The sequence below is a fragment of the Osmia bicornis genome, chromosome 10 (assembly GCF_907164935.1).
Source record: "Osmia bicornis bicornis chromosome 10, iOsmBic2.1, whole genome shotgun sequence".
In the NCBI taxonomy this organism is placed as follows: domain Eukaryota; kingdom Metazoa; phylum Arthropoda; class Insecta; order Hymenoptera; family Megachilidae; genus Osmia; species Osmia bicornis.
In genome coordinates, this window is record NC_060225.1 from 1,673,563 (window position 1) to 1,699,477 (window position 25,915).

The window sequence follows — 25,915 nt, forward strand, 5'->3', positions numbered from 1 at the left end:
ACTGTCTCTTGGTACTTCTTGATGTCAAGAATGCCTTCAATACTATAAGATGGAATAGCGTGATTATCTGTATGGAAAGAAGAGGCTTTCCAAGGAGACTAATTAACACGATTCGGAGCTACCTGAATGACTGTTGGATCCTGTATGAAGGTAAAGAAACAGTCCTCAGATACCAGGTCTTTGGGGGGGTCCCCCAGGGGTCCGTTATCGGACCCCTATTATGGAACATTGTATATGATGACCTGTTGAGATTAAGGCTGAGGAAGAGAATTCATCTAATTGGATATGCCGATGACATCGGGATCGTGCTAATAGAACCGAGTCTAAACCGGCTGGTTAGTAAAGCCGAGCAGGCTATAGCAGAGATGACGAAATGGTACGAAAAAGAGGGTCTGACCCTGGCCCAAGGAAAGACTGAGGCCATTTTACTAGCCGGATCGAGGGTTCCGGGCACGCTTAGCCTGAACTGCGGTGGGGTCATTATTAAAACAGTCGATAAGGTCAAATACTTAGGTTTGTTGCTGGAAAGAAATCAGGCATTCAGACACCATATCTGAAATATGCTAATGTGTTGTCGCTTCTCACCCCAAACACGAGGGGTGCTGGAAACCTCTCTAGAAAGCTCTACTACAGGGTGGTCGAGTCCGTCATAACGTATGCGGCGCCAATATGGGGTGTGGGGTTAAAATTTAAGGGTAACACCAATATATTGATCAGTACCCAACGTACTGCCCTGCTTAGGATGTCTCGTGCATACTGTACGGTATCAGCGGATGCCCTATGTGTAGTGACGGGGCAGGTCCCACTACACATGATAATAAGAGAAAGGGAATCCTTGTTTATGTATAGGGAGGGTTTGCTGAATCAACCTGTAGAGGAAGGCAAAGAACGCATGAAAGAGGAAAAGAAGAGACTGAGAACCCTTACCATCCGGAAGTGGCAACAAGAATGGGATGTATCCACCAAAGGCAGATGGACCTACACCCTGATCCCCGATATAATGGAGTGAATTACTTGGGGTCCAGAAATCCTAAGTTTCCACCTCACCCAAGTATTAACGGGCCACGGGTGTTTCGGTTCCTTCTTAAAGAAATTTAAAAAACAGGACTCTGCCAGTTGCTGGTTTTGCCCTGATGAGGAAGATGACCCCGCCCACTTCCTGTTCAACTGCGAGAGATGGAGACAGGACAGAGAGATGTTGTGTAGTCAATTACAAGAAGACTTTAGAGCGGATAACTTTATGAGGTTGTTGAAGGAGGTTAAGTCTAGAGCATACATACTCGATTACATTAATAGGACACTGAGAGAAAAAGAAATATATGAAAGCGAAGTGGTAAGGCCCTATAAAAAGTACAAAAGAAAAAAGGGAAAAGGAAGGGATGAATGACCCTGCCGTTTTCTTGTGCTTCCCCGCCCTACACATGGGATGACCGACCACAGGGGTTGGCTTTATGTCTAAGATGATGACAGCAGTCGGCGTACTGTGATATTTTATTTTATTTTATTGTTGTTTTAAGTTTTCTTGTTGTATTTATAGTAGTGACCTGGTGCTATATACCATTTTATTTTATTTTTATTTATTGCTATTTTAATTGTTGTACAGATCTCCACCCTTACGGCGGAGAATTTTATCTTTTAATTTGACACTTGCCTAATAGGTAAAAATTTTTTTTTAGTGTTATTTATGTCAATAACAGCGCCTAGGCGGTCTCCTAGAAATAGATAAGGTGTTAGGGAACATTCCCGGATAAATCGCGGTTTTCCGACCGATGAATAAGGGCGATACAATTCCTGAAGGGGACGTGATAGCACATTGTTAAGGACAAGAGCGAGAATGAACGTGCAGAAGGCATAGTATAATTTCCTTATTGGCTAAAGATAATGTGGGGGAGTATACCCTATAAAAAAGGCGGTCCTTTGACAACCATAGAGAAGATAGAATCCTCGGCGTAGATGGCCAGTGGAGGGCATAGCGCAAGTACGGGATCTAATTCGCCGGCAATCAAAATTTGGATGAATATGATAACCTGATTAATAGTTGGCGTTTTAAAGGCCATAACAGTTATGACTATTAGCCAGACTTGTCGCACTACCCCCCGAAGAAATGCATATAGCGGTACCGGGGGTTGGTTCACGCGATACTGGCCGGTCTGCGAACTCGAGGCGGGGGCTTTTTAGTGGGTACACCACGATTAGAAGTCCCACACTACCGGAAGTCCATCTGTCCGGTGTGCGTAATAGCATTTTTCCCCTCCTCGTTAAAAAAAAAAAGTTAGGGTTAGGTTAGGTAATCTACCTATTAAATTACATATTTCCATACATGTATTTTTTCATTTCCATACTATGTATTTCTTCATAGTTCATAGAATTCCAAGAATATGGTAATCATAATTTAAGGCAAAAACTTAAATAAAAAATGACTTTTTATGATTTGACCAAACACATCTCACTGCTTATAGACGGTAAGATATGCTAGCGATCATTTTTAGGCTATAAATTGCTTATACAATAAAATAACGCGGCGGTAAACTGCCAGCGATTAATTGCTGGCGGTGAATTGCGGATGCGATAAATTGCTGACGTTGAATTGCTGACGGTGAATTGCGGACCGTGAATTGCGGGCGGTGAATTTTCCTAGAGTCATATTATGTATAAAACTTAAATATTAAAAAAAATATCAATAAAGGAAGCAGTTCAACTCCTTTTTTTAACAGCTTCCCAGTTAACAAGAGTATGACTGTAGCATGTCTGCATTATGTTATATCAATGCTCATAAATTAGGAGCCAAAATTCAAAGGAATAAACAAACAATAGATAAGACATTGTAAAACTTTCAACACGGGTAATCGTGTTGGGAGAGAGTTGGAAATCCGGAGAAATAAGACTGTCACACTTGAAATTTCTAAGAAACTAATTTATTGCGGGCCGTATCTAATTCAGCGTCGAGGCCGAACTCCGAATTCCGCGTCGGTAAAACAGTCAACGTTTCATCGAAAATTAGGCTGAACAGAAACTGATTTCAGCGCTACCTCAGTTATTGCATCCAACTAACGGCATGCTATTCTACGTCACTCTTCGCATACACCTAAATGACACACGGATGCTATGATAGCTATATGTATTATGTACGATGAATCAGACCAATTTTTGCGTGTCGCCGAAGAAACCACAGTTTCTCGAGCGAGTTCCGCTCGCCTTTGATGTGGTGACAGCCGAGAATCGAAGCAGCGTCCAGGGAGAAAATCAAGTTTAAATACCCGTGTACGTGTGAGACAATACTAACTCAATCAAAATTTAAGATTAAAACCTTCTTATTTTTGAATTTTTTTAAATGAAAATGTTACTAACGTATTTGTGAGATTTTTCTGATTAAAACAAGATCAAACATGACATAATTTGAATTATAATTATTTATTTACTTATTTATACCTAAATAAGTAAAAATAATGCAAATTATATGGTGTTTGGTCTTATTTTAATCAGACGAACCTTACAATTACATTAGTAAAAGTTTCATTTAGCAAAAATGAAAAATAAAAAAGTTATTGTTGAATTAATATTGTATCACTCAAATGTTTTTTCTCAGGCCCTTTAATTCTCGGACCTCTTTCTCTTTCGCTATTTGTCCTTTTCTACGTTCGCCAGCATTGAAGAACTCGCTCCAGCCGTGTTCTTCCAACATCACATTTTCGTTACCTATTCATCTAATATTTGGGCGTAACGCAAAATCAGGAAAGTCCAGCATAATATCACATTCTATGCTGAAAAAACATACTAACTTATCTGTCTAAAAAAATTTTAATAACTCTGGCAATAGATTTATTTTCAGGGTGCTTTTCATAAGTAATCAGTATTTCACCAAATTGTTCAGAATATCAATTTTTATAACATATTAAAAAATCATTAAAATCGGGAAAGACGTATTTGTTCTTCAGTTTCACTAAAAAAAGAATAATAATAGCAACAAAAAATAATGACAGTACAGAGGTGCCCACTTAAGGGGGTAGACACGGGTAATAGTAGCGCGTTGACATTACCGGCAAAAATGGGCATAAACATGGGTTTACGCGCTTCCGTTATTCGTCCTTGTATGAGAACATTTAGGGCTCGGTGAGGGCTTATTCGAAAGAGGAAGGTCCAATGCACACCGGTCAACTCATGTTTCAGTGGGATTATGTTGATGTTTAGTAATATAAGCGTCTAAAGTGGAGGTAAAAAATCGACAAAATGCATTCGCGGAATCGAAGCATTTTTAGGCCACTAAAAGAGTGCTGTGATTGAAATCATGAGTTGACCGGCCTAGCCACAACCCTTACCTGTAATTTAAGATCTATTTTGTCTTCATTTGTTGCGAAATAAGGACGAATAACGGATGCCCGTAAAAACATTCTCACAGACCAGTTCCGCCATTTTGTGGATAATACAGAGCAATTCATGTGACAAATTCAGTTCAGCTAATAGTTATAAGGTGGCGTCTAACTAAGAAGGCTGCCGATTTGGAATCGTAGCCAAAATCAGGCGTTAGCTTGGTTACGTCACTCGACTGAAGGCAAGCGAAAGCAAGCGAAAAAGGCAACAACGCCGAGTGAGACGCACTATAGTCATGCTGTCCTTCTCTCATTCTGACGATGAATGTTGAGATTGTCCCTTTTCGCTAGGTTTTGACTGACGCCCGCCTGGATTTTTCACAGCACCCCATAACAAACCTCGCTCAAAGAGGAGGTATAACAAAAGAAGAATATACCTCCTCTTTGCAATAATTCTGCAAACGTTTATATAAGTTGTATACGAGATATTTATTTATTTAAATTATTTGTATTCACTCAGAATATTGACTCCTTTGTATTTTTTATTAGTTTCGGAAAAACAAAGTTACTATAGGTTTCTCGAAATACAAGCGACACGCAATTGGGACGAGTTATATCTTAAATTTGGTAAGAGATAGGAAAAAGCTATTGATGTAAAAGTTGAATGGTATGAAAAGTATGAGATATCTCACGAAATATTAGTTTTTTAAACATTGTACTGTTAGATATAGGCGCGTCAGCAAAATAGTGAGAGGGAATAGTAGCGAGGGGAGATGAGAGAAGGAGCCGAGGCCTCTCCATTTATTAGTTCTAATAGTACTTTTTTATGCAGAATGTTTCAAGGAGTTGATACGAGTAAAGAAAAAAATGCAATTCTATTTACATCAATAAAAAGCGCATCTGCATTTTTTTAGTGCATCGTTACATTCGCGAAGAAAATGAAGTCAGAAAAATAAACATTATCATACCATTGAACTTTTACATGAACAGCTTTTTCCTATCTCTTACCAAATTCAAGATATAAACCGTCCCAATTGCGTGACGCTGTATGCTTTTATGAATTAAAAAACATTTATTTAACGAAGCTAATAACTTTTTCTAAAAAAATTCTCAGATTGCACGTTCCTTCGGTTCTTCAGAGTAGGCATATATGTATTTATTTTTCAGGAGCGAGGCGTGCTACGATGCGCTATATAAAATCCATGCGTTCAGTCAGTCAGAATTTACCGGAGCGGGACAATTCTATCATTTAGGTTCAAAGAAGGATAGCATGATCGCCGTACATCTCACTCTAAACACGCGTCAATGTTTCGATTTTGTTCTTCAGCCGTATTGTCGCGATGCCTCTGGCGAGATGAGCGTTTGAATGTGTTTGTAAAAATACTTGAGGCGCTGTTGCCTTCTTAGATCGTGTTGCGCGCAAGCTAGCTGAGAATTAAACCTATCAAATTTGTAACAGACCACGCAAGTGGCTCCACCAGGCCCAACGAAAAAACTGCTGTAATACCGACGTCTCGAATCGGAGAGATCACGTGCCGTGTCTACCCCCTTAAGCGTCCACAATCGGGACCGAATACGGACGCTTAAATGGGGAGGTGACTTCTGCGAATTCAACTGAAGAAAGGAGAAGAGATGAGTGCGAGTAGGATACCTATATTCTATACATGCGAATCCATGATTGTAAAGCCGCGATTCCACGTGCGTGAAAACTTCGACGTGTTTGGAACTTCTGTTTCCAAGAACTGGTGGGGATAGCGACGGACTCTTATGTGGGCAAAAATGCGGACGTCTAACTGGGCACCTCTGTACGTCTTGTGACACATGGGTTGAAAATCGCTATCCTAGTCGATAGAACGATGCGTGAAAAAAAATTTACGCGTCGGAGTTCATCGCCTATACAAGGCTCGAACGTCCCATTCTCCACGATACATTGTATCGTCGTCGACGGTTCGGTCGACGCACACATATTCACATATACGAGTTGCGAATAAGCGCGCGGTCGAGCGCAGAAATCGAACGAACTCCGCCCTACCGAAAAAACGAGGAACTAAATTTGTGGTCTGTTTTACCTTCTTGACGTCTTTCGCGAGTGAAAAATCAACGAAATCGTAGTTTTCGGTTTTTGTCTAAACGAAAGGTTATACACCATCCCCTGAGTGCTCGTTTTGCTCTATCCGACCCAAAGAATGGCGCTCTGGTCTCTATTTGGACATTCATTTGGCAAAAATGTTTATATTACAAATAAATTAATGCAGGTGAGTCCGATCCGCCATTTTCTTGACTGTGGGCAGACACAAATTTCAATATTTTATAACTTTTTGACGATTTGGATAAAATAAGGACCAGAGCGCCATTCTGTAGGGCCTCCTGGACACGTCCCTAAAATTTTTTTGCATTCTGTTTGGAAATGACGACGAAAACCGAAAACTCGCGTCTAGGGATTTTTCTAGGGACTGTCGGTAAAGTTTTCGACGCTCGCATCGCCTTAAGGACGCCTGACGACTCACTCTCTTTTGTGCGTTGCTTGAAATAGCTGGTCGTTTTCTTGTACAACGAATATAAGAATCATAATAAAACAAAGTTAGCCAAATTCCAGTCTGATTTATTTCCTCCCATCGTTGAAGACCTCTACCGACCACTACAATTATGTGGCAGCCCTGCCCACGCCTGCCAACATCCACGAGCAGCGTTCTTGGGCGGAGGTCGTTCGGGCGACAGCCGCGAGAGACGCAAAGAGCAGCCGACGCCACACGCGAAAATAAAGCGAGTCAGCCATCTCCTACACGGCAACGGGGACTTCCCTCCAAAAAGCGTGGCGTCCAGAAATTCTCCCTCTTCTGTACCGAGGCATCGCCCCAAATGTGGGCTCCTGTAAACGGGCTACGAATAAAGACGTTTCATTTGATTAGTAATTCGTGTGGTGTTTTCCTTTAAACCATAGTGTGTAGATCCGCTACATAATGGTGACCCCGACGTGATCTCCACGCGACGCGTGTTTCATTCGAGGTGTTTCCGCGGGTGCGCGATTCGAGACTTTTTAGCGTCCACGCGGGGGAACTCGGTTCTGACCCCTGTGAACATTTGTGAGTGTCCGGGTTAGCCGATTGCGAGGTCGTGACGATTCCGCCGAGGGTCGAGCTCGCGGAACAATGTCGTTGCCACGCTCCCCGCCGGCAACGCGCCGTTACGACCAAGATACCAGCAGGACCGCCGGTGAACCACCTGCTGGACCGGTAGCCGATCCCGCGCCGGAACAGGCCCACGACGCGACGGGCCGATTTTGGAGTTTCCCGCGACCGTGCAGGCGGCTGGCGTCGTGTGCTTGCCGCCTTTCTGGAAGGACAGCCGCGACCTTTTGGTTCGCGCAAGCCGAGGCGACGTTCGAGATTTCGCGAAGTCACGTCTGACCGGACTCGTTTCGCCCACGTCCTGACTGCCTTGTACCATGCGGCATACGGATTCGTCGCAGACGTCGTCCGACGTCCTCCCGCGACCGGGATGTACGACGCGGTCAAGGCCAGACTGCTGCAGGCTTACGAGGAAAGCCCCGAGTCTAAGCTTCGCCGCGCGCTGCGAAGCAATGAGTTTACCGGAGAGAAGCCCTCGCACCTACTCCAGCAACTCCGGAACCTCGCGGGGGAACAGATTTCGGACGGAGCCCTCCGCACGCTTTTCCTGGAGCAACTCCCGAAAGACTCTCGGGACATTCTGACGGCCATGGAGACGACGGACACCGACCGGTTCGCCCAGGTGGCGGACCGTTTATACGAGGCGCGCCACGCTGGTATCGTGGCGGCTTCCGCCGCGCCATCGCAATCGCCGTTAGCGCCGCCCCCGATCTACGGGGGTTCGGACAACTATGCCGAGACGCGAGTCGCGAGTGTGGAGACAGGTGGACGACAGCGCCAGTGCGAGTGCAGTGTCTCACGTATTTCGCGACAACTAGAACACTTGACGGTGTTAGTTGAGAAGACCTTGCGGCTCTCAGCACAACGGGACTAGAAGCCGATCTAGGAGTCGTTCGCGAAGCCGGTCGGGCTCGCTCCAGAGAAGCGCCAACCTTTGTTATTATCATACGCGTTTCGGTGAACAGGCACGGCAGTGTCAGCAGCCGTGCACGTTCAGGGCTGGCGGCGCGAACGCCTGTGGACGCAGCCACCCGCGCGAATCCTTTAAACTAGAGGGTGCGTCAGGGGGTTTCGCGGTACTCCCTGACAGCGTTTTCCATCACCGCCACTGTGTGACGGATCGGAGGACTGGTTTGCGGTTCTTGGTAGACACGGGTGCTGACATGTCGCTCCTTCCGCGCGGCCAACGCGCGAGGCCGATTTCAACCGATCACCCTTACGCGAAGTTGAAGTTGCACGCCGCGAACGGGTCGGTGATAGACACTTATGGTGCGCGCCGACTGGCGTTAGACCTAGGCCTTCGACGCGAGTTTACGTGGACGTTCTTGGTGGCGAACGTAAAGACGCCGATTCTAGGTGCGGACTTTCTAAAACATTTCCAACTCCTCGTGGACGTGGCGCGCCTGCGCCTCCACGATCCATTAACCACGTTACAAGTGCCCGCGACCGTGAGTGCGAATCCGCAGGCGACGGTCACTACCGTGAGCCGCGAACACCCGTACTACACGTTGCTTTCAGAGTTCAACGAGGTGACGAAGCCCGCGCAACCGCAGGCTCCGCAACATTCCGTGCGGCACGTGATCCAGACTCGAGGACCTCCCGTCGCCGAGCGCACGCGTCGGCTCGCGGGTGACAGACTGACCGCCGCACGAGCGGAGTTCAAAAACTTGCTCGACCAGGGATTGTGCGTGCCGTCCAACAGTGCTTGGGCCAGTCCGTTGCACTTGGTGCCGAAGAGCTCTGGCGAGTGGCGGGCGTGCGGAGACCATAGACGTTTAAACGCGATAACCGTTCCGGACAGGTACCCGGTGCCACGGCTCGGGGATTTCGTCCATCAGCTCCACGGAGCCACGATTTTTACCACTCTGGACCTTTTCAGAGCATATTACCAAGTTCCTATAGCCCCTGAAGATAAGGCAAAGACTGCGATAATCACCCCGTTCGGTTTGTTCGAGTTTCAGGTGATGACCTTCGGACTCTGCAACGCGCACAGACTTTTCAGCGCCTGATGGACTCCATTTTTCGGGACTGCGAGTTCTGTTGTGTCTACATCGACGACCTCCTGATCGCCTCATCGTCGCCCGAGGAGCATGAGCGGCATCTCCGCATCGTGCTGGATCGACTCCGCCAGCACGGGTTGTCAATCAACGTCCACAAGTGCGTATTCGCACAGCCCCAGGTCACATACCTGGGTTACACGGTCGACGCGGGTGGAATTCAACCACCAGCCGACCGCGTGAGGGCAATCGTGGACTACCCAAAGCCTCGCACCGTCGCGGATCGCCGGCGTTTCCTTGGCATGTGGAATTTCTACCGCCTCCACATGCCCGGCGCGGCGGAGGCTCATGCACCCTTGGTTGAGTACGTTGCGGGCGCCAAGAAGAACGACCGGACACCCATCCCATGGACGGACGCGTCGAAGGAGGCCTTCAACAGATGCAAAGATTTGTTGAGCAAGGCGGCGAAGCTCGCATTTCCGGCACCGCAGGCGGAGTTCACGCTGCGGTGCGACGCATCAAGTTCCGCCATCGGCGCAGCACTGGACCAGACAACGGCGGGCACGCGACAGCCCCTGGGTTTCTTCACACGGAAGCTCAGCAAGACAGAGAGAAACTATAGCACCTACGACAGGGAGCTGTTAGCGATCCACCAGGGGATTCGTTTCTTCCGACACCTCTTAGAGGGGCGTAATTTCACGGTCCTTACAGACCACAAGCCATTGACGTTCGCTTTGTTACAGTTGTCGGATAAGGCTAGTCCACGCCAGCAACGACAGCTGCAATACATCAGCCAATTCACAACAACAATCGTCCACGTTCCTGGCAAGGACAACGTCGTGCCGGACGCGTTGTCCAGAGTCGACGCGGTGCAGCTTCCGATGATAGTCTCCACCCGGGAGATTGCAGATCATCAGGCAAACGATTCGGAGCTGCAGCACCTTCTTCACGACGACACGACGTCTCTGCAGCTCCGCAGAATCCGCGTAGACAACTCTAACGCGGTAATCTATTGTGACGTTTCGGGCGAGGAAATTCGACCGTACATCCCGGACCCGCTGCGCTGTAGGATTTTCCTCGGGGTGCACAACCTCGCACACCCGAGCGGACGAGCCACCAAAGCATGGATCACAAAGAGATTTGTGTGGCCCCGAATGAACGCAGACATCCTGAGTTGGGCACGCGAGTGTCTGGCGTGCCAACGCAGCAAGATACACAGGCACAATCGGAACGCGCCTCAACGCATGGCCATCCCTTCTGAGCGGTTTCATCACATCCACGTGGACATCGTCGTCATGCCGCCAGATCAGGGGTACAGGTATTGCCTAACTATCATCGACAGGTACACCCGCTGGCCGGAGGCCATTCCGCTGAGGGACATGACGGCAGATACCGTCGTCCAGGCCTTGTTCGCCGGCTGGATTAGCCGATTCGGCGCACCAGCCACCATCACCAGCGACCGAGGAGCACAATTCGAGTCGCAAATTTTCGACGCAGCCCTGCGCGCATTCGGGTGCAACCGCACCCGAACAACGGCCTACCACCCAGCATCCAATGGAATGATCGAGCGGTGGCACCGCTCTTTAAAAACGGCCCTGATGTGCCACACATCAGCAGACTGGGTGGCCAACCTACCTGCCGTCCTTTTGGGGTTGCGGACCAGCCTAAAAGAAGACCTCGGCGCAAGCGCCGCCGAAATGCTCTACGGAACCACACTCCATTTACCCGGGAATATTTCATCGAGGAGGACCCGGGACCGGAACCTCAGGCATTCCTCCAGCACCTACGGACCCAGATCCGAAAGGTCCGTTCAGCTCCGGCAGCCCATCACAACAAGGCACGATCCTTACAACACCGGTCTCTGCCAGAATGCACGCACGTCTGCATTAGGACGGGGGAGACGCAAAGGCCGTTGGATCGCCCCTACAGGGGTCCCTACGAGGTCGTGGAGGGAAACACCGACAGGCAGTGATGCCAGAACCGTGGGACGTGGGACAAATTTTTACCCTCTCCACGACGTCCCACGACGTCCCAGTGACTCTCCTACCGCCGTTGTTTCATCTAACACAAGCGCGTTGTCCCACGTGTCCGTGTGAGCTCTGCGGGTTTGGCAGAGTTCAGCTGCTCTCGTCATTTGTACGTTATCGGCTCGATGCTCAAGCCGCTAAAGCACGTGGCAGCAGCATCGACGAATCGACAAAATAATATAATTTCGTACATGGCAATACATATGGCTGAATTAAGAAACCAGGAGAATCAGTTCGAATCCCGATTTTACGGTTTCAGTTCTGATTCTTAATCCATTAACGTTTTTTTTAATACATTAATACTATGAAATACATTAACTTGGGAAGCAGTTAAAAAAAGGAGTTGAACTGCATCTTTCTTTGATATTTTTTTCAATTAATATTTAAGTAATTTCTTCAATTAGATATTACTGTTATTCTAACTATTACAATACGTAAATCCGAAGACATACGAGGAAAATTGGTTAGGTTAAATTGTAAGGATATAAAGAAATTTCAATCTTTAACGGTTTGTTACTTTTATTTCTTATTCCTTACAACTATTATAATTTTATTCTCTGAATGGTTATTACAATGAAAGATGGATTAGATACAATTTGATTCCTCATTTAATTTGTTATACATATACATATCAGGTTTCTTGCAACTATTGCACCTGGTCCACGCTTATACGATATTGCATATTTTACTTTCCTATAATACAACAAGGAAACAAAACTATAATATAGTGATTACCATAATACAATAGAAAATGTTAAGCTTGCTATAAACCTTATGTTTTTTTTTGTGTACTTATGCTGCACTTTCGCTTCGTTGCTTTATAATGACTGATTTTTCTTTTGAATGAAACTTCCACTAGCGTATTGATGAAATTTTTCGATTAAAACAAGATCAAACACGACATAATTTGAATTATAGTTACTTTATATATTTGCATTAGGTTTTAAATAAATAAGTAAATATAATGCAAATTATGTCGTGTTTGGTCTTATTTTAATCAAAAGAACCTTACAATTACATTGATAAAAGTTTCATTTAGCAAAAATGAAAAATAAAACAGTTATTGTTGAATTAATATTGTCTCACTCAGATGTTTTTTTTTTGGCCCTTTAATTCTCGGACCTCTTTCTCTTTCGCTATTTGTCTTTTTCTACGTTCGCCAGCATTCAAGAACTCACTCGAGCCAGCGTCAGACACTTTCAGGAGAATCGGGAAAATCCAGCAGAATAACACATTCTATACTGAAAAAATATACTAATTTATCTGTCTAAAAAAATTTTAATAAATCTGGCAACAGATTTATTTTCGGACTGCTTTTCTGAAGTAATCAGAATTTTACTATTCTCCAGTACGGATCGTGTGTAGCAGTTTGTAGCAAATTCAACATATTTTCGATATTATGTAGAATACACAACCGATCGAAAAATATTAAAAATCCAGGATATTGTGTGCCGTTTTTATATGTTAAGGGCGATTGAAATGAAATAAATGACCAACAATGAATAGTATAATAAAGGTGATCTCTGTTCATCTATTTCCTTTCTACGATATACAGTCAGCCCCAAAAGTATTCGTCCATTTACCGTATTCGATGTATGTATGTATATGGAAGAAATGGAAGGCAAATAAATGTACAATTTTTCATTTAAAGGTATAGAAGTAAACCTTTATTTACGTTAAACAAGATACCATTCGTGAAAGTTGATAAATATACGGAAAGAAAAAATTAAGGAATATGTTGCGGTATGTCAGAAAATGGGACCGCATAAGTATTCGTCCACGAACTATTATGTTAAATAAAATACTTGAATTCGTTTAAAACAAGCGAAAAACAGCATTCTTACAAGGAAAGGCCACGAAGTGTCCCCCTCCGATTTTGATGAAACTCCAGGGTGGATGTATGAAATTGATAATTTTAATATGCAACAAGGAATTTGAATAACTTAAAGAATATAGTCGTGACAAAAATGATACCCTTCGAAGAAATGCTTCAAATATAAAGGCTTTCGGCACCAATTACCTGTGCTTGAAGCATTTCTTCGAAGGGTATCATTTTTGTCACGACAATGTTCTTTAAGTTATTCAAATTCCTTGTTGCATATTAAAATTATCAATTTCATACATCCACCCTGGAGTATGTATAGCTTTAATTATTTTATATCATGCGATACAAATTTAACAAAATTAACCATTGTATGTTATAAAAATAGTTGTTTTCCACTTATGCGGATAAATAACATCAATGTATAACGTCAGATACGATGGAAGTATCACGCGCTGACTCAGCGGGTGTACGCGCGAGTCATAAATAATAAAAATCTGCGGTACTGTAGGCGGGAATTTCATAAACATATATATCAATGGATTTGGAATAAAATGCTCTACATTTTTTGTCATTACATAAATTTAAATAAGTTGTAAAATAATGTTATAAACATTTTTTTTGTTATAAACAAATGGTATTTTCGACAATCTGTTAACGCCATATTATTGTATATAAAAAACCATTAAATCCGCCCATTAGAAGTTTTCACGTATCTTCTTTGGTTTTCGAGATAGCAGTTTCAGGTCGAAATTTTGAGGGGTGGTTTTACCCCTTAAAGTCGCGTCTCAGCCGATATAAAAAAATAGGTGTCCCTTATTTTTACCTGCTTAACAAATGTACGAAGTTTCATCAAAATCGGAGGGGGACACTTCGCGGCCTTTCCTTGTTAGTAGCGATTATGTTTTGTCAACTAGCAACAATTCCGCACAGTCCGTCTTCAATAAGCACGCAATTAATATCCACCATGAATCGCAAAAAATGTGAAACATCTCTATCCGAACGTGAAATTATTGTTAAGTTATTTAAAGAGGGTAAATCCGGACGCAAAATGGAGACCATAATAGACGTGTGTGAAGTGAGCCCCGCACTTTTCGAATTTTGTATTTTTTGAAATTGTGCTGCATTGTGCTACGTTTGTGCCGCATTGTGCCGTAAACCGGAACTTTGTAAGTCAAAGCGTACTCAAGAAAATTAAAAAAAACAAAATTTTTGATAGCCCCGCAATTTTCGAATTTTGAGTTTTTTTTTGTGCCGTATTATGCTATGTTTGTGCTGAATTGTGCCGCAAAGGAGAGATCGATATCATCAATAACAATTAAGAAAATAAATAAAAACAAAATTATACTAGTCCCGCACTTTTGCCGAAACACTTTTTTGTTTTTAAATAATTTGTGATAATTTGTACTACGTTGTGCCGTCGATAGAAACTCGATATCTCGATTCATTTTGAAGATAAAAAATTTTGAATTTTTAGGAATATAAAATTTAATATTCGTATAACTTACGAACGGCGACAGATAATTGAATTCTGCAAGTTGTGCTGAATTGTGCTACTTACAATCTGCGAGATACATGTGTTGAAAGTTGATATTAGCTTAAGTGTCAATATAAGTTAACAAAAAAGGGTGGGGTAATTAAAAACTTGAGATTTTCGAATTTTCTTTGATTGTGCCGGATTGTGCTAGACTAGCACAACAACTTTTTTTAATGACAAAATTTCGTCATATCGCCAGATTTCGCAGCACTGGCAAAGTTAGGAATCAGACGTTAGGAATTTGCATGCGTTTAAAAGCTGGATACGTGCAAGGTGGCTATCCCCTCTACATGGGGGGATCCCCCTTGGCAACCGAGACGCTCGACGTGGGAGCCGTGTAATATGATCCGAACCGTAATATCGGTATGACTAATACTAATTCAATGATAAAATTTGTTTATTTTTCACCTTTTCTTAATGAAACTATTTCTAATGCATTCGTGAGATTTTTCTGATTAAAATAACACCAAACACGATATAGGTTGAATTATATTCATTTATTTATTTATTTATTCAGAATATGCTGCGGAACTATTAACTGCAAATTAGGTGCTTTATGATGTGAGGAAAAGCCCGTGATTTCCATGAAACCGGACAGTTTCTTCCTATTGAAAATTAAAGTAATTTACAAGCTGACAATAATAATAGAATAATAATAGAATAAATAAACAATATTAATAGAATAAACAACATAGAATCGACTCCTCAGCTGAATACAAACGATGTATACGGACGCAAAATCGACACTTCGGCTGGATATTTTATACAATGTTTGGGTCCCAATCTCTCTTGCATATATCCAGCTTTTATTGTATAAAGGCAGGTGCTGGCGGCTGGCGCGCGAGGGTGACAGAACAAGCGCATGCACTCGAAACAGCCATAGTTTTAGTAATAGTGGAGGGAATGACTTGCCTAGCGCAAACGGCGAATTTCGACACACTCTAGCTGTTGTTTCATTGATTTGTGATTATATCGGATAAGTCACGCGTAAGACGCGCTTAGATCTACTTCAAGAGCAAAAGGTATTTCTTTCATGAAATAAAATAAAATACTTTTTTGAATTTATTTCCCATCTTGCAATTTAATTCGTACAGAATTGTTCTTATAGGTCTGAGCATGGAGGTAGTGGACATGCTACAAAAAATATTACTTTGCTCTAAATATAGATGCGTTTTAGATGAAAATGGTTAGTCCAAAATCCACTGTGTATAAAGAATTAAGTTCTTTATTAGACGGAAAGATTTACACCATTTTATTACAAAAAAGATATGGATTATATGAGAAAGTTTTAAGTTATCATAAAATAATTTTTAACAAAAAAAAACATCCGACTTCGAAATGCACTAAAAAGTGTAAAATAATTTCTATTTCATTTATACCAATATTCCATAGCTATTAATAATATCTACTTAATCGTTAAATAGGATACCAAATACAATTCAAAGTTTTCGGAGGCGGCGCAAAATTAAAAACTTTTTCTCTACTAGGAAGATCCTAACTCGGGCGTCGGCAACCTATGATAATTGACCCATTTGATAATTTCAAGTAAACAATATTCAACGGGAATCAACATACCCATTGCGATTCCCCTTTACAGCTTGCTTCTTACTTTGCGTCCACATCATTTTTGTTTTGCGACAAATAATAGGAATTTCATTGTATCGTGAAACTTTACAATATCATCACCGGTTATCAGTTATCGTACGTCATATATTTCTGCCCACCATTTATATGATCGTAAAGTATAAGAAGCAAGCTGTAAAGGGGAATAACACACGTTATTAAAAATCTCTCTAGACCTAATGAGTTGCGCGAGTTAAGTATGGTCTCTCGAGAACTGCAGCATAGTGCATGTACATCAGGAGTGCTGTCAACTTCTGATATAATCGTTACAATTACAAATGTATTCAGCCAGACCTATAACGTTCCGCTTTTTCTCTTACGACTTATTAATTACCAAGTTTGCCATACCGCAATCAAATCGTTATTGGCAGCATCGTTTGTTCGGGTATTTTTAATTTTGCGCCGCCTCCGAAAACTTTGAAATGTATTTGGTATCCTATTTAACGATTAAGTAGATATTATTAATAGCTATGGAATATTGGTATAAATGAAATAGAAATTATTTTACACTTTTTAGTGCATTTCGAAGTCGGATGTTTTTTTGTTAAAAATTATTTTATTTCACACTTTTTAGTGGAACCAGTAGTATTTGTAGGATAGTGTAAGGTGATTTTAGATTTCTGTTGCTTAGCTAATAACCATAAACCGAAAAAAAATTGACCGAATTTAAGTTGTTAATAAACAACAAATTTCATAAATTTTTGCAAGTGGGATCATCGCGGATATACCTCCTACTAAATGTGAAAGGTTTCATCGCTATCGGTACATTCCCTGCAGCATAAACGCCGGAAGATATAAATGAAGTATTACGTATTTTGCGATAAAAGTCGTTAGGAATGAAAAAATACAAAAATTTTTTTGCAGGACCAATTGGAAGATATCCTCTACAAGATGCAATATTTTCGATCCGACTGGTCTATCCGTCTCGCGGTAATCGGTGAAAAATGTAAATCAAGCATTACGTTCTTGCAAAAAAATCGTTAGCAATGAAAAAATGCAAAATGCCTTTCTGACGGGACCAAGTGGGAGATATACTCTACAAGATGCAAGGAGTTTCGTTCCGATTGGTCCATCCGTCTCGGCGTAATCGGTGAACATACATAAAAAAAAAATATACACATCGAATTGAGTATCCTCCTCCTTTTCGAAGTCGGATAATAATTTAGATAAACCTTCTATGTACTGCTGAACTTCATATAAGTATTGATGATGACAAATCATCATTTAATTTGTCACCTACGGAGAAAGATATAGAATTTAATCTCATTATACCTTTGAAAACATGGCACGATATTGATTGCGAGTCAGTAATTTATAAATCTAACAACAAGGTACAGAGAAATTATAATACATTACGACGCCGTAGATGGACAAATATAATTTTCGAACTTATATATGAAACCGCAAAGTTACCATGTGCATTTATGTTCAAACGATGCAAAATATCTAAAATATGCACTTATGCAACTATTTTTGCAACATAGATAACATAGATGTGCAAATGGAATGCTGTGTAAGAAATTTTAATGCAGGCGTTACACATACAAAGAAACGTCCCTTGAGTGGACAAAAAAGAGTAGAGATATCGCAATCTCTAATGGGTACATTGTCGGCGACAACATGGCGAAGACAAGAAGCTACAAAAATAATGACTTTGTATGATTCGGAACTCCCACATCTATACAAACCTTCTACTTTGAGAAAGGCGAAACAAGAAAGACAAGATCTTAACTTGCAAGTCAAAGGATCGTGTGCGTATACTAATCTGCAAAATATGAAATATACAAATGTTGGCGAAATTCCCCAAATTGTAGCAGAACACGAAGTTGGTAACGAAAGTATTTCGTCGGTGCGTCGTTACCGATAGCGGCAGCACCTCTCGGGCCCACATTGTCCACGCGGAACCAGCACGATCGACGCCATGATCGGTTCTTCTTCTTCTTGTTTGTACGCTTATCGTGAACGCACGTGCTTCCGACCACGCGAGTGTTACAACAAGTACGCCATTTTGACCACGCGATTCTGTTTCTCTCAGCCCACGCGCGTGTTATATGTATTACGCAATTCTTTATATGTAAATACTGTAAATAAACGTTATTGTTAATCAGTTAAGGGGGTAGACACGGCACGTGACGTCACCGATTCGGGACGTCGGTATTACAGTAGTTTTTTCGTTGGGCCTGGTGGAGCCACTTGCGTGTTTTGTTACGAACTTGAAAGGTTTAATTCTCAGCTAACGTGCGCGCAACACGATCTAGGAAGGCAACAGCGCCTCAAGTATTTTTACAAACACATTCAAACGCTCATCTCGCCAGAGGCATCGCGACGATACGCCTGAAGAACGAAAGCGAAACATTGGCGCGCGTTTAGAGTAATCATGCTATCCTTCTTTTAACCCAAATGATAGAATTGTCTCGCTCCGATAAATTCTGACTGACTAAACGCGTGGGTTTTACATAGTGCACCGTAGCACTCCTCGCTGCTGAAAAATATATACCTACTCTGAGGAACCGAAGGAACGTGCAATCTGAGAATTATTTTTAGAATAAGTTATTAACTTTTTTAAATAAATGTTTCTTAATTAATAAAAGTATACAGGATACGTCATGCAATTGGGACGGGTTATATCTTGAATTTGGTAAGAGATAGGAAAAAACTGTTTATGTAAAAGTTCAATGGTATGATAATGTCTATTTTTCTGTGATTTCATTTTCTTCGTGAATGCAACGATACACTCAAAAAATGCAAATCCACTTTTTATTTAAATGGAATTGCATTTTTTTTTTACTTGTGTCAGCTCTGAAACATTCTGCATAAAAAAGTACTATGGTAGTATTAGAACTAATAAATGGAGGAATCTCCCCCGTCTATACAGTAAAAGTTGAATATGTGCAACAAAGATTGGGACCCATACGTTGCATATATCAGCCGAGGTGTCGAATCTCGGATTATTTGCGATGGCCAGCCAAGCGTAAACGTAGAAAGGGACAGACAGTGGAGGAGAGAGAGAGAGAGGACCAATGATCAAAGGAAAAAGCCGAAACGTATCGGCGTGACTATTACTAATTCAATTATAAAACCTTTTTATTTTTGACATTTTTTTACTCAAACTTTTATTAGCGCATTGGTGAAGTTTTTCTGATTAAGATGATACCAAACACGATATAGTTTGAATGGGGCGAGGTTTGTTATGGGGCGCTGTGAAAAATCCAGGCGGGCGGCAGTCAAAACTTAGCGAAAAGGGACAATCTCAACATTCAGAATGAGAGAAGGACAGCATGACTGTAGTGCGTCTCACTCAGCGTTCGGGCGTTGTTGCCTTTTTCGCTTGCCTTCGCAGCACAGTTCGACTAACGTAATCAAGCTGACGCTTAATTCTGGCTACGATTCCAGATCGGCAGCCTTTCTACTTAGACGCCACCTTATAACTACTAGCTGAACTAAATTTGTCATGTAACTTGCTCTGTAGTATCCAGATAATGGCGGAACTCGTCTTTGGGAATGCTTTTACGGGAATCGGTTATTCGTCCTTATATGAGAAGATCTTGAGCTGAATAAGGGCTCATTCGAAAGAGGAAGGTTCAATGAAGGGGGCTCAACAAATCGTTTTAGTCACAAAACTGTTATAGTTACTTAAAATGTACTTGGATTCAGCGGGCGTATTTTCTCGATTTTTCCTCTACTTTGGACACTCATATTATTAGATATCAACACAATGTCGTTAAACCGTCGGTTGAACTCCCTGCATTGGACCTTCCTCTTTCGAATGAGCCCTCACCCAGCCCTATGTGTTCTCTTATAAGGACAAATAACCGATTCCCGTAAACCCATTAATAGGCCCATTTTTGACGGTAATGTCACCTCGCTGCATTACCCGTGTCTACCCCCTTAAGGTGCGTGTTTCATTCTCCGCCCTCGCAGACCACGCATTTCGCTTACATTTTGGTCCTTCGAGCCGGATCAGACACGCCCTTCGCGTAACGGTTCGTGACGACGCAGTGTAGTGCACGCGATTCCGTTGAACGCTTTTCCAGTTTTCTTTAGTGTTAAGTGATCTCGTGGACTCTTTAGAGTTAGTAACGCTTTGAGACAGTGACTCTTTAGTTTTTTTGTGACATTTTTTAGTGTGGTGACATTTTTTAGTTTGTTGGCATTTCTTTTTGTTTGTGAACACGCAGTGCAACGCTTAGTTCAGTGCTCAGAGACACGCTAAAGGATTAAACGTGTAACGGGGTAACTGGGTGCGCTCGGGTAGGTAGCGCCGAGCGCTGCAGTACCGCGTTCGGGTCTCGTCCCGAGACAGCGGCTGCGTGAGGGATAGGATTGGTCGGTAAATAATTAGCGGTGCGTTAGGTAAAAGTCCTGTTTTATTAGACGTCGTCGCCGGCGGTGATGGTCCGTTTGTCGGTACAAGTCGGCGTTCTACAACGGCAATGGCAACCGAACGTGTTAGTCTATTCTAATATGGCTTACGTGCTACTAGGGAGGATGTTATAATACAGGGGACGCGCTTATAAATACCTAATACTACGCGGTCTTAGAGTTATGGAGGCGCGCGCGGGCGCTAAACGACTCGATTCGGTGACGCGACGCGGCGCGGTCTCGATGGGACAGCGGTCCCGTTCGATTCGATTTGACGCGGTTCGTTTGTCCGGTACGATCGTGGGTCTCGTCCCAGTCGATCGCGAATGCTCTTTTGTCGCTTGGCTGTCTAGCTTTAGCTTCCAGAGAATTCTGTCTTTATCGCCGCTGGCTGCCCTTTATATCTCCGCTCGCGGCCTGTTGGCTTGCGCGAGCGGCTCGGTGTCCGGCGCCGCGTAGCGGCAGCGGCGGGCGGCGCGCGGGCTCGTCGCGTGTTTGCGCCGGCGCCGCGTGACGTAGGTGACTCTCGTCACAAACGATGCCGAAATCGCGCGACCCGTCACCCGCGTCGCAGGACGGTTCCGTCCGCTCAAACAAAGCGGATGAGGAAGCGCCTGCCGCGCCACCATTACTGGAGGTGCCGGAAGAGACCACACAGCCCACGCAGGTCACACGAACACGCTCTCTCGCTCGGCTTTCGTCAGAGCTTCAAGTCCGCGCTAAGATCCAGGTGGAACGCCTGGACACGATGTTATCGATCGTAGAGGATCTCCAGGCCTCCCCTGCAAAGGAACCTCTGGAGATTCTCACATCTGAGGTCGAAATAACAAAGACCACGCTTATGGAGATGCACCTGATGTTTCACCAGGAGCATCAGGCGCTGAGCCGATTCTGGCCCGTCTCCCAGCTGGACCACGGCTACTATAAGTCCAAGGTGGCCTCGCAGGAAGAAAAGGTAGTGCTGATCGCGCGTAAACTGATTGCTCAGCTGGAGCACCGTCTGAGCCCGCCGCCGACCGCGCAGCCCGCGACGCCCACGCAACCGCCCACGACTCGCCGCTCACGTCTGCCGGAGATCGCTCTCCCCAAGTTTGAGGGGGAGTACAGTCGGTGGCATCAATTCAAGGCCACCTTCGCCTCAGTGATAACCGCACGCGACGACCTCACTGACCTCGACCGGTTCCACTACCTCAAGGGAGCCGTGTCAAGTAACGCCGCTCAGCTGATCGAACATCTGCCCACGACAGAAGAGGCCTTCACCCAAGCGTGGAAACTTCTCGACGGGCGCTACGAGAATAAGCGTCTCAATATTCAGACGCAGATGGACAGAATTTACAACCTGAAACCGATGAAGGTCAGGAAGGCGGCCTCGCTAACCAAGATGGCGAATATTATGGGTGAGACGCTTGAAGCCCTGAAGAGCTTCGGGCTTTATGACGAGCATAATTGTTTCTTGATCCACGCGCTCGTCCGCCTCTTGGACCCGGATACGAGAGAATTCTGGGAGTCAACGCTGTCCACGCAGACGGAGTTTCCGACGATGGATCAGCTGTCGAAGTTCCTAGTGGCCCGCGCACGCATGCTCGAGCAGCTCGAGCCCCACCCTGACGCCAGGCCTACGCAGACCACGCAGACAGCTACCAAAACCGCTCAGCCCACGTCGCAACGCTCTGGGCCTTCGAGGGTGGCCACGCACTCAGTGTCAGCTCGGACCACGCTGCCCACGCCCGCCGCTCATGCTGGGTCCTCCACGCCGCAGAGGGTACAACAGGCAGCGCTCTACCCCTGCGCGTACTGTGCGAAGGACCATTTTCTGGCCGCGTGTCCGGCTTTCAGAGACCTCGCTGTATCAGAGCCTCAACGTCATTAAGGCACACGCGCTCTGTATCAACTGTCTGGGGCACCGCAATTTCCGGAGCTGCAGGACAACGCACCAGCGCACAGTGGCGAGAATCGCCGAAAACGTGGACAAAAGTCAAAAAATGAAAATCGGAATTCTTGAAATCTGTTTAATGGAACTTGTTCATAAGGAATGTGTGCATAATGTTCTGACACTTTTAATGATTTTATTATTACCATTTAGCAGATATGAGCCTTCAAAGTTGATGATTTTATGAAGTCAATTTCATCGGGCAAAGTTTAACATAATGCTGTTCATTATTTTTTAACTATTATGTTCTTTCGCTAATATTGCCACTTTATATGATCCTTTTTGAATATAATTATGTAAGCTGCACAACAAAATGTTTATTTTTAACTGTGATATAGGACGAAAAAATTCTCGGAATTAAATGGATTCCACATCAGGACACGCTTAACTTCTCGACCATATCAGCTACGCAACGCACGCAGTTCACGAAATGCCTCATTCTCTCCGAAGTAGCTCAACTCTTTGATCCACTCGGTTTTGTTGCACCTGTAATTATCAGAGCCAAAATTCTCATTCAAAAGCTTTAGTTACAGGAACTCGGTTGGGATGACATTCTGCCTTCTCACATCACTCAATGGTGGCTGCTCATCAGGGAAGATCTTACTAGTCTGGCCAGACTTTCCATCCCACGATGGTTCAACACAACGACCACGTCTACAGTTGAACTCCACGGATTCTCTGATGTATCAGTCCTCGCAATGGCAGCAGTCGTCTACCTCGTTGTCCACTCACCGTCCACGGGTACCCACACATCTCTGATCTGCTCGAAAACGCGAGTGACACCACTCAAACGTCTGACCATCCCGAGGTTGGAACTTACAGCAGCGCTGCTACTTTCAAAACTGATGCAGCATGTTCACGCTACTTTGAACATGACCGTCTCTCGGACATTTATGTGGACGGACTCAGAAATTACGCTGGCATGGATCAAAACGCACCCCTCCAAATGGAAGGATTACGTACGCAACAGGGTAATCCAGATCCTAGAGATTACGCAGAATTATCACTGGAGGCATATACCTCTCCGTCATATACCTGTCGTCAAGAGGCATGACGACAGAACAGCTTCAACAGCACTCGCTTTGGTGGACGGGACCACCGTGGCTCACGCAATCTCAGAACACGTGGCCCAAGCAGACCAGTGTCGACGCAGACGAGTTGGGCGCCCCTGAAGCTCGTACTGTCGTCTCACTCCACACGGCAAACACAGTAAAGGAATATTCATGGGAATTAATCTATAAATATTCTTGTGTTAACAGATTACTCAGAATCACCGCTCTTTGCCTCAAATTCGTGGACAAGCTGTTCAAACGACAGGACGCTTCGCCCACGCACTTCATCTCAGCAGCTGATATGGAAAGAGCCAGAATCTACTGGATTCAGGCCACGCAGTCTACACTCTTCAAAGACGAACTCGCTGCACTCGCCAAAGAAACAACGCTTCCGTCGACGCATCCATTTACGAGTCTTACCGCTTACCTTGACCATCAAGAGATCGCCAGAGTAGGCGGACGCCTCCAACACTCAGAGCTTTCGCACGACGGCAAGCATCCTGTCATCTTGCCTCGTGATTCAAGATTTTCAGCGCTTCTCATCGACCACGCACATCGTCAGACCATGCATGGAGGTACGCAATCCATCCTCGCTTTCCTCAGACAACGCTACTGGATTCTCGGTGGATGAGCTCCAGTGAAAACGCATATCCTGCGGTGCGTGAGGTGCGCTCGGCAGAGGGGGATCCGTGCCCATCAGCTGAGGGGCCAACTACGTCTTTGTCGGGTCACTCCATCGCGCCCGTTCACACACACTGGTGTGGACTATGCAGGACCGCTCACGCTGAAGACTTGGAAAGGCAGAGGAGCCAAGATGCAGAAAGGGTGGATTTGCGTCTTCGTCTGCTTCGCAACCTCAGCTGTGCACTTGGAAGTTGTCACCGACTACTCAGCCGACGCATTCATCGCAGCCTATCGCAGATTCGCAGCAAGGAGAGGAACTGCAGTCTCTCTCTACTCAGATTGCGGCACCAACTTCCAAGGAGCGGACGCGCAGTTGAAGAAGCAATTCAAGGACAGCACACGCGAAAATCAGGACATCGCAGCTCTACTCGCCAAGGATGGTACGCAGTGGCATTTCAACCCTCCTGCCGCTTCACACATGGGTGGAAAATGGGAGGCAGTGGTCAAGTCTCTCAAATTCCATCTGAAGAGGACGATTGGAGATGCTTTATTGACGTTCGAGGAATCAATAACATTGCTCGCGCAGATTGAAGCTATCCTCAATTCAAGACCGTTGGAACCACTCAGCGATGATCCAGACGACGTCTCAGCCCTCTCACCAGGACACTTCCTGATCGGATCGCCGCTCAACGCAGTTCCAGAGCCAACGCTACTCGACGTCGCAGTCAACAGATTGTCAAGGTGGCAATTTCTGCAGCAGCGCCTCCAACAATTTTGGAGACTCTGGTCCACGCAGTACCTGCAGCGACTCCTGGCCATCTCTAAGTGGCATCATCCGTCCAACGAGATCAAGGTAGGCTCTCTTGTTCTCATTATTGATGAACGCTTGCCCCCAGGGAAATGTCCCATGGCCAGGGCTCTCAGTCTGATGCCAGGCAAGGATGGACTGACCAGGGCCGTCACTCTCAAGACGGCCACCACGACGCTCACGCGGCCCATCGTCAAGCTGGCTCTTCTTCATCAGCCCTCTCAGGACAACGTGGACACGCAGACCACATTATCGACCAGTAATGGCCGGGGTGAAATGTTGGCGAAATTCCCCAAATTGTCGCAGAACACGAAGTTGGCAACGAAAGTATTTTGTCAGTGCGTCGTTACCGATAGCGGCAGCACCTCTCGGGCCCACATTGTCCACGCGGAACCAGCACGATCGACGCCATGATCGGTTCTTCTTCTTCTTGTTTGTACGCTTATCGTGAACGCACGTGCTTCCGACCACGCGAGTGTTACAACAAGTACGCCATTTTGACCACGCGATTCTGTTTCTCTCAGCCCACGCGCGTGTTATATGTATTACGCAATTCTTTATATGTAAATACTGTAAATAAACGTTATTGTTAATCAGTTAAGGTGCGTGTTTCTTTCTCCGACCTCGCAGACCACGCATTTCGGTAACATCAAATCATGCAGGTTCCATTCATAGTATAGGTTATGATCCATTTATTG

At 44.6% G+C, this 25,915-nt stretch overlaps 2 protein-coding genes across 2 annotated transcripts; both read left to right on the top strand.

The window, feature by feature from the left end:
- Nucleotides 1-21,341: 21,341 nt before the first annotated feature.
- On the top strand, nucleotides 21,342-22,673 carry LOC123988236. Its single transcript, XM_046287474.1, has one exon. The coding sequence runs from the start codon at nucleotides 21,342-21,344 to the stop codon at nucleotides 22,671-22,673; it is 1,332 nt and encodes a 443-aa protein (XP_046143430.1).
- A 1,926-nt stretch (nucleotides 22,674-24,599) lies between these two features.
- On the top strand, nucleotides 24,600-25,631 carry LOC123988237. Its single transcript, XM_046287475.1, has one exon. The coding sequence runs from the start codon at nucleotides 24,600-24,602 to the stop codon at nucleotides 25,629-25,631; it is 1,032 nt and encodes a 343-aa protein (XP_046143431.1).
- The last annotated feature ends 284 nt before the right edge of the window (nucleotides 25,632-25,915 follow it).

Bases quoted from the DNA above. Each gene is read 5' to 3' on its own strand.
- LOC123988236 (XM_046287474.1), top strand. From the start codon at position 21,342: ATGCCGAAATCGCGCGACCCGTCACCCGCGTCGCAGGACGGTTCCGTC.
- LOC123988237 (XM_046287475.1), top strand. From the start codon at position 24,600: ATGCAGAAAGGGTGGATTTGCGTCTTCGTCTGCTTCGCAACCTCAGCT.